We start from the raw sequence: 11294 nt of genomic DNA on the forward strand, positions 1-11294 counted from the left end.
AATTCGGGCATTGGGGGAAAGAGGCAGAGAAGGCAGGGTGGAGATGGAGGTGGAAGCTTGGCGGGGTCGGGTGCTTTGCGTGGGGCGTGCTCTTCTCTGCGCGCAGCGCACTGGCAGCGTTCAGAAGTACCCATCACTTTTATGTACTCATCAGTTTGATATACTTCAAACCAATATAAGCGCATGGAGTTTTTGCGGGATGGGTGGACACGTGTTTCAAACAAAAGGAAAAAGACATGCGCTGGTGTGCGCCGGGATGCTATTGGCGCTGGCGTGCGGTGCGTTCGGGAGCGTGTTTGTGGGGCAGGAGGCAGACAGGGACGGGCACAGGAAGGATTCGGGTTTGGAGGCTGGGCTCAAAAGGCAGGCGGAGCGGAATGGGGTGCTACAAGAGCGAGAAGAAGGGTTTGGAGCAGAAAGAAGAGAGAATGCAGGGCGGGTGGAGACAGCGCAGGAGGCAGATGCGAAGTTGAAGGCCAGGATAAAAGAGCTGGAAGAAGCCTTAGAGGCCGAGAGAGCGCAGAGTGCAGAGCGTGTGGAGGCGGGGATAAAACTCGGGCTTGCGCTGGATGTGGGGCTTGAGACGCTGAAAGAATCCATATTGGCAGATAGAGCGAAAGTTGCGGAGTGGATGGAGAAAAGCAAAAAGAAAACTGCAGAGCTGGAGGGCAGGCTAAAAAAGCAGGGGAAAGAGTTTAGCGCCGAGAAAAAGCTGCTGCGGGCGCGGATTGCATGGCTGGAGGCGGAGAGAGCGGAGGGAAAGAGCAAAAAAGGCGTCTGGGGTTGGTGAGGGCCTTAGAAGAGGGGACAGAAGGCTGGGGGGAAGTGGCAGGCTGCAGGTGTGGCCTGGGAGGAAAGGGGCTTTGGTGCGGATTCGGGTTTTAACTAGTTAGATTTATTGAATAATTTCCTATGCACACAGCTGTTTCCAGCAGCAAAGGCGCTTTTTGGGCTCTTGTGTATTGGTAGTATAGCAGCGAAAAGACAGAAGTGCATATCATAGAGAGAAGGCGCGAGAGAATGCATAAAAGGGTAGTTTGACGCAGGGATGTGCGTGCTGGCGTTTGGGCGCTGCCAAAAGCGCGCGCGAGGGCTTTCTTTTTCTTTGCGCTGTGTGCAGAGACAGGAAGACCGTTTTGTTTTTGTTTTTGTAGGCAGGCAAAGGGAGAAGGAGCACACATGCGCAGGAGAAGACAGCGCGGGCAGAGCTGGAAGAGCGCTTTTATATGGAAGTGCAGCCCAGGAAAGTTTTAGCGTGGTAGGGCCCGAAGGCATGGCTGCTTGGGGGTGGTTGCTGTTAAGAAAATCCTATGCAATTCGGGTTGTAGTTGTTCAAACAAGGAAATAAAAAAATATTTAAGCAGGCCGGATTTTAACAAAGCACAGTGTTTCAATGAGTGCTTCCCGCATTACAACCAAAATCATGAAAAATCATCGCCTTTATTTGGAGAAAGTCTGCACGGAGTGGGCATTGCCGGGCGCACAAGCTATACGCACCTGCGTGCAGCGCCTGAGCATGGCGCATGCATCTAAAGAAAGGCTGCGAAAAGGGGATGCTCTCCGCTGGCCGGGAGCAGCGCGGCCATAACAAAGCAGTTTGCAAGGGCTTTTATTTGTCTGCAGCCCAGAGGGCGCAGGAAGGCCGCAGGCCGTGCGCTTTTGGCCAGATGCGTGCATGCGCAGCGGCTAGTTTTTCTGGTCTACTATGGACTGGAGCAGGCCCACCACGCCGTTGAACACCTCTTCTCCGCCGGGCACCTGCGACAGAGCGCTCCGGCGCATCTCCAGATCGTGCAGAAAAAAAGAGGCTTCATCGCTCTCTATATAATAGCTGGGTCTGTACGCCTCGATCGAGTTTAGCCCAACCCTTCTCCATAGAGCAAGCACCAGCTCAGGCGGGGTGCTATCTTTTTTCAAGCTGACGAGGAACAGGAGGAGGTCGAAGACCGCCTTGGTGTCCAGTGCCTCCTTCCGGTCTTCCTCCTCCACGTCGAGAAGGAGTGTGCCAATTTCGTCTGTGTGGCGCGTTGACTTGTCTGCGAGCAAAAGGGGAAACATGCTAGAGATGTTGAAATTCTTTGTTAGTAGTTCGCACCGGAAAAGAGGCTTGCCCGACTTAGCGGTGTACTCTGTAAGGTACTTCATGATGGCGTTCCCTGCGGGCGCGCAGTTGGCTCCGGTGTACCTCCATACGCCAATGACGTTGTATGGGTTTCCATAGAGCGTAGAAGTTGTTTTCTTTGACAGGGCGATTTTTGGAAATAGCGTGCCCAGCATATCCAGACATACTATATTCGCCAGCGCATTGGATTGCGTTATATAGCCATTCAGCGGAAGGCTGCCGAGCAGGTTCGAGAGGAAGCGCACGCTCAGGTGCTTCTGGGTGAGCTCGGTACCTTTTGCTGCTGCACGCAGGATGAAGTCCTTGGTGATTGCGAATGCCTGGTCCTGCTTTAAAGCCAGCCCCAGCACCAAAAGCTCGTTTGGGTGCTCTGGAGCTGCATCTGCCGCCAGGCGGCCTGTGGCCTCTAGAATGCGTTCAGCAAGCATTTTCCCTTGCGGGCCCAGGCCCCTGGCCCTCCACGCGTCTGCGTACCCGGCAAACAGACACTCGGCAAAGGCCTCGGGCTCTGGGCAGCCGTCCACCGCAAAGAAGGCCTCTTTTTCTTCGCTGTTAAGAGAAAGGAAGACCCACGGACACAGGGTGACTGTAAGGTGTCCAGGCTTAAAGGCAAGGCATACTCCCTGCGCTATCATTTTGTCTTTGTTTGTGTACTTCAGGGTGATCTCTCCATAGAGGTCTTTCTGCTCATCGCTCCGGGCGTCGACCTTCAAGCCGGAGAATTCGACTTTTAAGGATTTATCCACGGAGAGAGACGCGAAAAGCTCTATTACATACTTTTTTGTTTTTTCAAACACGTCTTCAAAGTCTTCATCAACCTCGGAGTCTTCTAGCATCTGCGCAAGCTCGCGTATCCTTGGCTCTTCCTCCTTCTGCTTGCCTGCTGCCTCTGCGATAACGTAGAGAGCGTTAAAAATTCCGGAGCGCACCTCGTTGCTGCTCTCCCTTTTGTACGCGATGTGCTCGCTTTGCAGGTCAGACACCACGCGGTTCCACTCCTGCATCGTCTCTTTGGTGGCGCACACCTTTGGGGTGACACTTTCCAACTGGAAGAATGTATGCAGAGCCTCTGTTTTATCATCCTTCTTTGCCTCGCCGAGCATGGTGTCGGCTTTGTACTTTTTCTGGACTGGGTCGTGTGCAAGGCAGCAGAAGAGCGCAAATAGGCCTGTCTCTACGCAGTTGCTGAAGGTTTCCTCCAGAAACTCGGTTTGGCCTCTCTTGCAGGCATGCACGCTTGTGTACGCCGGCAGCATGCTTGGGATGGCGAACGGGAACGACTGTAGAATCTTCATTCTTTCTTGAATCTGCACAAGCGGGCGCAGAAGCTTGCCTTCCTCAGCCTTTGCCTTGCTCTCCACAAAGCACGCGTTGTATGCGTCTTTGCAGCTGTCTTCTGGCAGACTTTTGAGGATGCTGTGCACGCACGCTGCGAAGTCCAGGGCGTCGTCCTTGCTCGTGATGTACTCAAATATGTACGCCTGGATGAGGAACTGCGGCGTGTTTAGAAACTCTCCGGTGCTGAAGGCCTCTAGCGTGTCCGGCAGTTTTCCTTTGCCCTTGCTGGCTTTGAAGAAGTTTATGACCTGGGCAGCCTTTTTGCACAAGTCTTTTTTTGTTTTAAGCACTGTGCTGCTTTCCTCTGCCACAGTTTTTCTGTGCTCTGGCGGCAAGTTGCCAAGAATGCTTGTTCCCAGTGTGATCTTTTTCTGTGTGGCCTTGATGGGCACGTCGACGCCCTCGCTCAGCAGGAGGAGCGCGGCCAGCACGTAGTGCGCGTGCTGTTTGGTGGGCATCCCCTGCAGAAACTGGAAGAAGGAGTCATCTCGGTCGACAGCCACAGACAGAGTGCGCCCGTCTGTCGACGGAAGCATCTCGATGAGCGCGCGGTGGTACTCCTCGGCGTAGTTTTTGCCAGCAGGCTTGGAGCTCAGAGCGGGCCCCTCTGCAGGCGGATAGGGTTTGTCCTTCTGCGCGTTTCTTGTGTATTTGTGCTTCCATGTGGTTTCAGTATCCCCAACGGGCTCCACTTTGTACTCAGTTTCTATCTCGGGCGAAAAGAAGCGCTTGTTGTGCATGTAGCCCAGCTCGGAGTACACGAGCCCGCGCAGCAGGCAGAGCGGTCCCCTCGGGTTGATGAAGGCGCGGCTCTCTCCTATTTCAGTGCTTTGCATCTCTATGGCCTCGCCCAACGATATTCTTGCATGTGTGCAGTGCATCAGCGCTGCAAGTACAAGTGCATAAAATTTTGCGTTCATGATCAGGGGCAAAAAACCGGTTTTTATATACGTTGTGTTGTATGCTAAAAGCATAGTTACTCGTGATTGGTTATTGTTTAGACAGGCCTAATTGAAAGGCCAACACAATTTGGACATTATCTGACAAATTAAACACCCGTGTATTTAAGCAGGTCGAAAAATAATAAACACCAATTTTTCACATGACTACTTCCTGTATTACAACTAGTAACAACAACAGGGCAAAGAATGCAAATTTACCAAAGATTTATTACGCAGGCGAAAGAAAGGCGAGTGCGAAGAGTGCGTTGAGAGCTAAGAATGCAGATGACGAAGACGAGGAATCGCCACCAGAGCTAACAATTGAGGAAGACGAAAGGGAAGATTTCCCACCAGGCGACGATGAGCAGCTGGAATATCTAGAGAAGGTCATAGATCGTTTAGCAGACCAATGTGATTACGAAAGACCCGTGGCGGAGGTTCTGGAAACCCTAGAACTAATCCTCAGTACGAAAGTCCGGGGCCGAAAGCTGCCTCCGAGCATAAGAACGTACTGTCTAGCACTTGGCATCACCAGCACCAAGTATCCTATGCTGCAGATGGCGAAGCGAACACTGGTGGCGCTGAGTAAGCGACTGTTTGCGGAAGAGTCAAGAAACCAAGGAAGAGGATGGACACAAGTAAAATCCGAAATAAGCCGTGTGTTTCAAGAAGCACGAAGCTTCAAGAAATACCAATTTCCCCGAAGACCGGAACACGCAGCCGGGTGGGAAGTTTGGTTGGGCAAAGTCGGCCTAGACATATGGAGAGAGTTAACCTCAATCACTGAGCTAGAGTCCGCCATTATGGCAGCACCCGAGCAATATCCCTGGGGATGGGACGAAATAGACTTCGGCCAGACCCCAAAGGTAATTATAGACCAATTATGTAAGCTCACAGAGAAGTACATCAAGATGGTCGCTCGGGATAGAAAGCCCGAAGCAAAGGCCCTCAACAATAACAAGTCCAAATCCAGTCGATCCACAGTAGTATGCACCAAGTGCAAGAGAAAAGACCATTCTCAAGAGACGTGCTACGCCAAGACGCGAGACACGTCCGACAAAGATTGACAAAAGGATTCCTCTGCAGGCAAGGTCCAACAAGTGAAAGAGCCGACTTGGGAAATATTAGTCCGTATGGGAACCACAGACGTGACTGGTCTTATAGACACAGGCGCATGCGTCACAATACTGAGTAAGCATGTGTATACACAGTTAAAGCAAGAAGCTAGCATACTAAAAGAAATACGATCTTCGAAGAGATTCGTAGCCGCGGGACGTGGGAACACGATTCAGTCCTATAGGGAAATTTTAGTAGATGTGACTTGTGGAGGGGTTCATTTAGGTACCCATACATGTTTTGTACTGCCCAGCGATGAGACCGACATTCTGCTAGGAGGGAGTCTTGCCCGGAAGATCCTAGAGAGTGGGCTGGCAGACATGAAGTATCCAGAGAAGGTACAATATACAGTAGGAACAGAAAGGAAAGAGCAAGTATCATCGTCGAAAAATATAGACTACGTTACAGCGCGTAGCTATCCTGTACATCAGAGTACCCAGAGAATGACAGGTTTTAGAGACTCCGAAAGTGCACAAGAAAATTCGAGAGCAAATGTCCCCGCGGACCATTTACATACGAGAAAAATAACAGACTACCCGCCACAAGCACACAAAGACTCACACCTACCTACAGAAGAGATGCTTGCCATGGCAGAAAAGAAAGTACGCGAACTTATAAAAGAGGGATTTGTAGTAGAGACCACGGGCAGCAAATGGCTGATACCCATCCACCTAGTCAAGAAGACAAACGGAACATGGCGATTCTGTCTCGGCCTTAGGAGACTGAACCTACTAACAACACAGGATAACTATCCCCTTCCGAAAATAGCAACTATCACTGACGACTTACGCGACATGAAATACTTTACGAAACTAGACATTAAAGATGGATTCTTCAGAGTGCCACTGGTAGAAGAAACACAGCACAAGACAACATTTAAGCTAGGCAAGACGTGCTACAAATTTAGAAAGAAGAAAAATAAAGTGAACAAAATATGTGTGTCTGTACGGATTGGAAGGGAAAAAACTAGAATGAAGAATTTATTTTTTGGAGTGTTATGGTGGTGTAGTATAGTAGAAAAGAGAAGGAAGGCAGAAGTAGAGAGATAAAGCGAGAGAAGACAGGAAAGGACAGTTTAGCGCAGGGAGGTGTGTTCTTACGTTTGGAGGCTCTGTAGAGTGTGGGAGGGTTGCTGGTGCGCGTATGCGTGTTTTTTTCTCTTGACTAAGTACAGAGAGGCAGAGAGTGAGGCTTGTTTTTATTTTTGTGTGCGGGGAAAGGGAGAAGGAGCACACACGCGCAGGAGAAGGGAAAACAGAAGGCACACAATGGTGTTATAAATAGAGCAGGCGTGTGTGGGTGGACCAGACAGCATTTTCGGGCGCGGCAGATCACACAGCAAGTCTTGTTGGGGAAGAGGGCAAGGAGTGGGCGGTAGAGGCATTGGAAGAGAGGCTGGAAACAGAGAAAGCAAAGGGCGGATTAGAGAAGTGCAGAGACGGGCTGGCTTGTGAGTCCGGGCATTTAATCATGTGCAGAGTGTGCGTGCATATTGCATGCTAGTATAAATTATATAAATGTGGCGAATTCTCTGAATTCTCACTCCAATCGGAGACGGCAAGATCATGGCAAACTTATTTTTGATATAGATGCGTAAGAACTGAAAACAGTAGTGATCGCTTATAAGCATAGCTACGAGAGCAATTTCAAAAAAGACGCACAGAAATTCGAAGAGCATAAAAACAAGTCAATCTAAAGCCGACCGCCGGGGTTCTCCAAAGGTTAGCACATCTTTACTGGAACTGGATCTAGACCAGGCTCAGGTCTGCCCCGTATTTATGACAAAAAAACAAACTACGCATGCCTGCATTTTGTTTTTGTTGCCAGCAGGCGCAGAGCCCAAAGCGCGCAGCTCTTTTCTAGCTCTAAGAAGCGCCTTTTGCCCGCTTGGGAGTTTGGCAGCTTTTTTATTTTTTCCATGATCAGCTGATTTCTGGGCAGCATTTAAACGAAAAAACAATTTTACCAAAGATGAGATTGCTATTTAGTTTTCTATGTGTGCTGCTTGCGGCAGGTCAGGCGGCAAGATGCAGAGACATGGCTTACAATGAGATGCTGGCGTGCCTGAGCAAGGCTGTGGGCCGCGTGTGTGGGGAAGACGTGTATGTGAGCCCGGAGTGGGTGGGGCACCCGGTGTGTGTGTCCAGGCTTGTCTGGCTGAAATACGTGTATAACATGCGGGCGTACTCGTGCGGGCTGGACACGAGCTCCAGCCTGGTGCCGAGCGGGCGAGTGGTCAAATACAGAAGAGGAGAGATGTACACGTACACGCGAGAGCCGGAGAAGGACAGGGCACACCAACCCGAGGACATTGCCAGCGCTGTAGCACTTGCAGGAGACGGAGAATACAGCGTGGCGTTCCACCGCGCGCTGGTGCATATGTTCGGGCTGCAGAGAGTTGGCGGGCCAATATACGATCGCCTGGCGGTTGAAACTGGGCGCCCATGCTCTTTCACGCAGTTTCTCCGGGAGAGATGCAGAACGCAAAAAGAGGCACACTACGTGCTGGCTGCGCTGGTCCTGCTGAGCGAGGGCGTGGACGTGCCGATTGAGACAGCTGGGAACAAAGTAATTGTAAAAAAAAGAAAAGACAGCAATGACGTGCTGGTGAACGCGTGCGTGCCAGCTGTGGACAGTGGAGAAAGACAGCCATCCGAGACGTGGCAGGTGGTGAACTTCTTCAAGCGGTACAGAGGCACATACATACTGCCAGGCACATACGGAGAGTTTAAAACGGGAGACTTTCTGGAGAGCCCGCAGCTTCTGATTCTCACGTACATCGGCGAGTACGTGGAAAACGCCGAGGAGCTCATTTCTGTGATGGAGTGCATATTTAACCTTCTGGAGGGCATGGGACTGGCAGAAAGCGTGGGAGACGCGGGCAGCGTGGTCGGGCGGATGTTTGTGCGTGCGAGCCGGCTGCCCGAGGCCCAGGCGCATCTCGCGCCGTTTCTAGAGACATTTCCTGCTCTTGTCTCCATGGAGCACTTGGATGAGTTTGAATGTTTTCAAAGAAAAGCCAGATATGAGACCAAATTTGTCAGAGCCTCATACGAGGAGAAGGAGAGCTTTGGCAATTATGATATGAACTGCGGGTTTCTTGGAGCGTGTCTGCTATTGCCGTGCCTGGCATACGACCCGGAGAAGAACGCGTACAGCCTGGAGGGCCTGCTGGCCGGGGCCGAAAACACGGAGGAGGTGGCCAAAACCAGGGCGTTTTTTGAGGCGGTGCAGGAGAGCATAGAAGAGGGTTTTTCTTTGGGCCGGCTGAAGAAGGGACATGCGCAAAAACGAAGAGACCTGTGGCTCATGGTGCATAGGCAGTTCATGGAGGCGCTGGGGAGTTTGGAGCCGACGGTTCTAAACCAGATGCGCGTGCTTGCGCAGATGACCGGGCGGCCGCAGGCCGTGGTGGACGAGCTGGCAGCGCACCAGGCAGCCATGGATGCGAAAAGAAGCACAGAGTTGAAGCCTAAGGCGATTGAGTGCGTTCGGGCGCTGCTGCACTCAATAGCGGTAAACAAAGGTGTGAAGGTGTGGGTTAGAGAGGACTTCGGTTTCTTTAGAGAGGAACAATACAGGATTACAATAACTCATGTGCCCGAATACACCGACAGATGCGAAATGACGGTGGTGTTCACACAAGAAAAGACTTGGATGACAGATTTAAAACTGCCATACCGAACTCTTTCTACCAGAGAGGAGAATATGTTGGTCGAGGCGGTCGTGCAGTACAGGAAGGAAGCGCGAGTTTCGGGCTTTGTGCTTGCGGAGTGCATGCACCGAATGGCGGCCTCCAAGAACACTTTTAACCTTGCAGACACAACAGTTGAAGATGTGCATGAAGCTGCGCGGTGGGCAGTTGAGTGCAGCCCGGCCAGGCCGACCGGCGTGCTGATGGTGCTGCCAGCTATGAGCAATTGCTTCAGGGAGGTCCTTGTCTCTGCGCTGGTGCTGTATGCCGAGCAGAAGAAGATTGTGCTGACGCTGGCACATCCGGTGGGCCGACTGATTGCGAACGTGATAGGGGGCATTGACCTTAGCGACCCGATAGACCGACGTTATATCCTGAAAGTGCCTGTAGTCGCCAGCACTCTGCAGGTGCTGTGCCCAGCGCTGCAGATGCCCGAAAAGTCGCGATGGGAGCTTTGGAACTCATACATGGTTGATATTCATTTCGTGCCGTATCCCGTCGAAAATGCCGATTTGCTTACACGGGAAAACCTTATGTGGTGTCTTCGAGCGTACGCAGAGAAACAAAACGAGCCGCTGTTCAGGTGTAAGCTGCTGCATAAACATGCGAATATAGCAAAGCATAGCAAGTATCTGTTTGCGGTGGATCCGGTGGCATCCCTAGAAGAGGTATGTGCGCTTGTTCTAGCGGATAACGCGGGAGAGGATCTGGTGACGGCCAAGGCCCTGGCCAATGCGCTGCAGCTGTCCTGGCTGGCGCTTCTTTTGGGGAGGGGCCTGCAGAGGCAGAAGGGTGCAATTGTCGAGATTTACAAGACTGTTAAGCCAGGGCATCTTGAAAAAGAGCTTGAACAGCTTTGCGATTTTTGGCTTGGCGTAAATCTAGAATATATACTAGGCAGCCTGGATAGAGCAAGGGATGTTCTTGTGAGGGAAGGCGGTTACGCAAAGTTTGAAGCGCTGTATGAACTCTACCGGCAAGTATGCATTAGATCCCGGGGTTGACTCGAAAGCATTGGCTGAAGCTTTTCCCTTGTCTGCTTTCGGGCTGCGCAGTGCCCAAGCGGCGAAGCCGCCGGTGTGGTGTGGGTGCTGCCAGCCATTCGTTTTACGCCAAAAAAGTGTATTATGCACTTCGTGCTGTTCTTTGGCCGACTCCCCATGGAAAATAAAGCAGAAAAAACATGTGCGTTTTGGAGCAGGCAGCTGCCAAGTTTATTTAGTGGGCGCGGGAGAAGAAGGCCGCAGGAAGCTGCCGGGTTTTCAACGGGTGGCAGAGCTGTGCTGCTGTTCCAAGCTGGCGGCGGATTCGGCCTTAATATTAATAGAAGGGGATTTGTCTAAAAAGTTGAAGAGGAAAAGCCGAAAACAGTGGTTGAAGAACGGGAACGCACAGACGATGGAACAGGGTGACAGTGGTGGAACGGAAGAACAGGTTGAACAAGAAAGGGCAGGGCAGGACGCGGAGAAAGGAATCGAGAGAGTGGGTCAAGGGGACAGCATAAAGGACCAAAGAAAAAACCCGAAACGAAGAAGTTCGAGAGGAGCTGAACGACACGAAGCTGATTGAAGAATAAGAAGTTGACAAAGAGAGTGGAGAGGAAGTTGAAGTGGGTAAGGGACGGAGACAAAGCAATCGAGGAAATTGAGAGAAGATGTCCAGGAATGACGGCAGAGTTGGGAGAAATGGAAGGAAAAAACAAATTCGTAGAAGGCGTGGAATGCAAAACCGAAGCAGAGCCAGGAACGATGGTGAGAGCGCAAGCAAGAGAAGGGCCAGAGGCAATGAGAAAGCCGGTGCTAGAATACCTAGATCGGCTGGAAAGGGCGGGCGTGGTTAGGGGGGGTGAGTCAAGGTGGAGAAGTCCAACAAAGTTTGTACCCAAGCCGGATGGGAGGATGGGACCAGCCAGTCAAATGATGGCGTTGAACGGCCTAATGGAAAAGGGGCACGTACACACTGCTGAAAACGAAGAGGATACTGCAGAGAGTGGAAGGGTTGGCGTGGTTTACGTTGATAGACTTGGGAGACGGATACTGGCAAACACAGGCACGGGGAGAAGACAGGCACAAGACGGCGTTCC

At 51.5% G+C, this 11294-nt stretch overlaps 6 protein-coding genes across 6 annotated transcripts; 5 read left to right on the forward strand and 1 right to left on the reverse strand.

Moving 5' to 3' along the window:
* Positions 1–199: 199 nt before the first annotated feature.
* Positions 200–790, forward strand: NEMAJ01_2040 (uncharacterized protein; the record flags this gene model as incomplete). Its single annotated transcript, XM_047915878.1, has 1 exon — positions 200–790. One exon carries the CDS (start codon positions 200–202, stop codon positions 788–790), a length of 591 nt encoding a protein of 196 aa, XP_047771835.1.
* Positions 791–1686: 896 nt separating this feature from the next.
* On the reverse strand, positions 1687–4380 carry NEMAJ01_2041 (uncharacterized protein; the record flags this gene model as incomplete). Its single annotated transcript, XM_047915879.1, has 1 exon — positions 1687–4380. The coding sequence occupies one exon, from the start codon at positions 4378–4380 to the stop codon at positions 1687–1689; it is 2694 nt and encodes an 897-aa protein (XP_047771836.1).
* Positions 4381–4562: 182 nt separating this feature from the next.
* NEMAJ01_2042 (uncharacterized protein) lies at positions 4563–5468 on the forward strand (the record flags this gene model as incomplete). The annotated part of the gene is made up of 1 exon (XM_047915880.1): positions 4563–5468. One exon carries the CDS (start codon positions 4563–4565, stop codon positions 5466–5468), a length of 906 nt encoding a protein of 301 aa, XP_047771837.1.
* Positions 5469–5534: 66 nt separating this feature from the next.
* On the forward strand, positions 5535–6566 carry NEMAJ01_2043 (uncharacterized protein; the record flags this gene model as incomplete). Its single annotated transcript, XM_047915881.1, has 1 exon — positions 5535–6566. The coding sequence occupies one exon, from the start codon at positions 5535–5537 to the stop codon at positions 6564–6566; it is 1032 nt and encodes a 343-aa protein (XP_047771838.1).
* A 922-nt stretch (positions 6567–7488) lies between these two features.
* On the forward strand, positions 7489–10215 carry NEMAJ01_2044 (uncharacterized protein; the record flags this gene model as incomplete). The annotated part of the gene is made up of 1 exon (XM_047915882.1): positions 7489–10215. One exon carries the CDS (start codon positions 7489–7491, stop codon positions 10213–10215), a length of 2727 nt encoding a protein of 908 aa, XP_047771839.1.
* Positions 10216–10875: 660 nt separating this feature from the next.
* On the forward strand, positions 10876–11292 carry NEMAJ01_2045 (uncharacterized protein; the record flags this gene model as incomplete). Its single annotated transcript, XM_047915883.1, has 1 exon — positions 10876–11292. A coding segment is annotated over one exon (417 nt), but the record flags the coding sequence as incomplete, so codon positions are not given.
* Positions 11293–11294: the final 2 nt, after the last annotated feature.

Source organism: Nematocida major (genome assembly GCF_021653875.1).
Source record: "Nematocida major strain JUm2507 chromosome Unknown 2418, whole genome shotgun sequence".
In the NCBI taxonomy this organism is placed as follows: Eukaryota; Fungi; Microsporidia; genus Nematocida; species Nematocida major.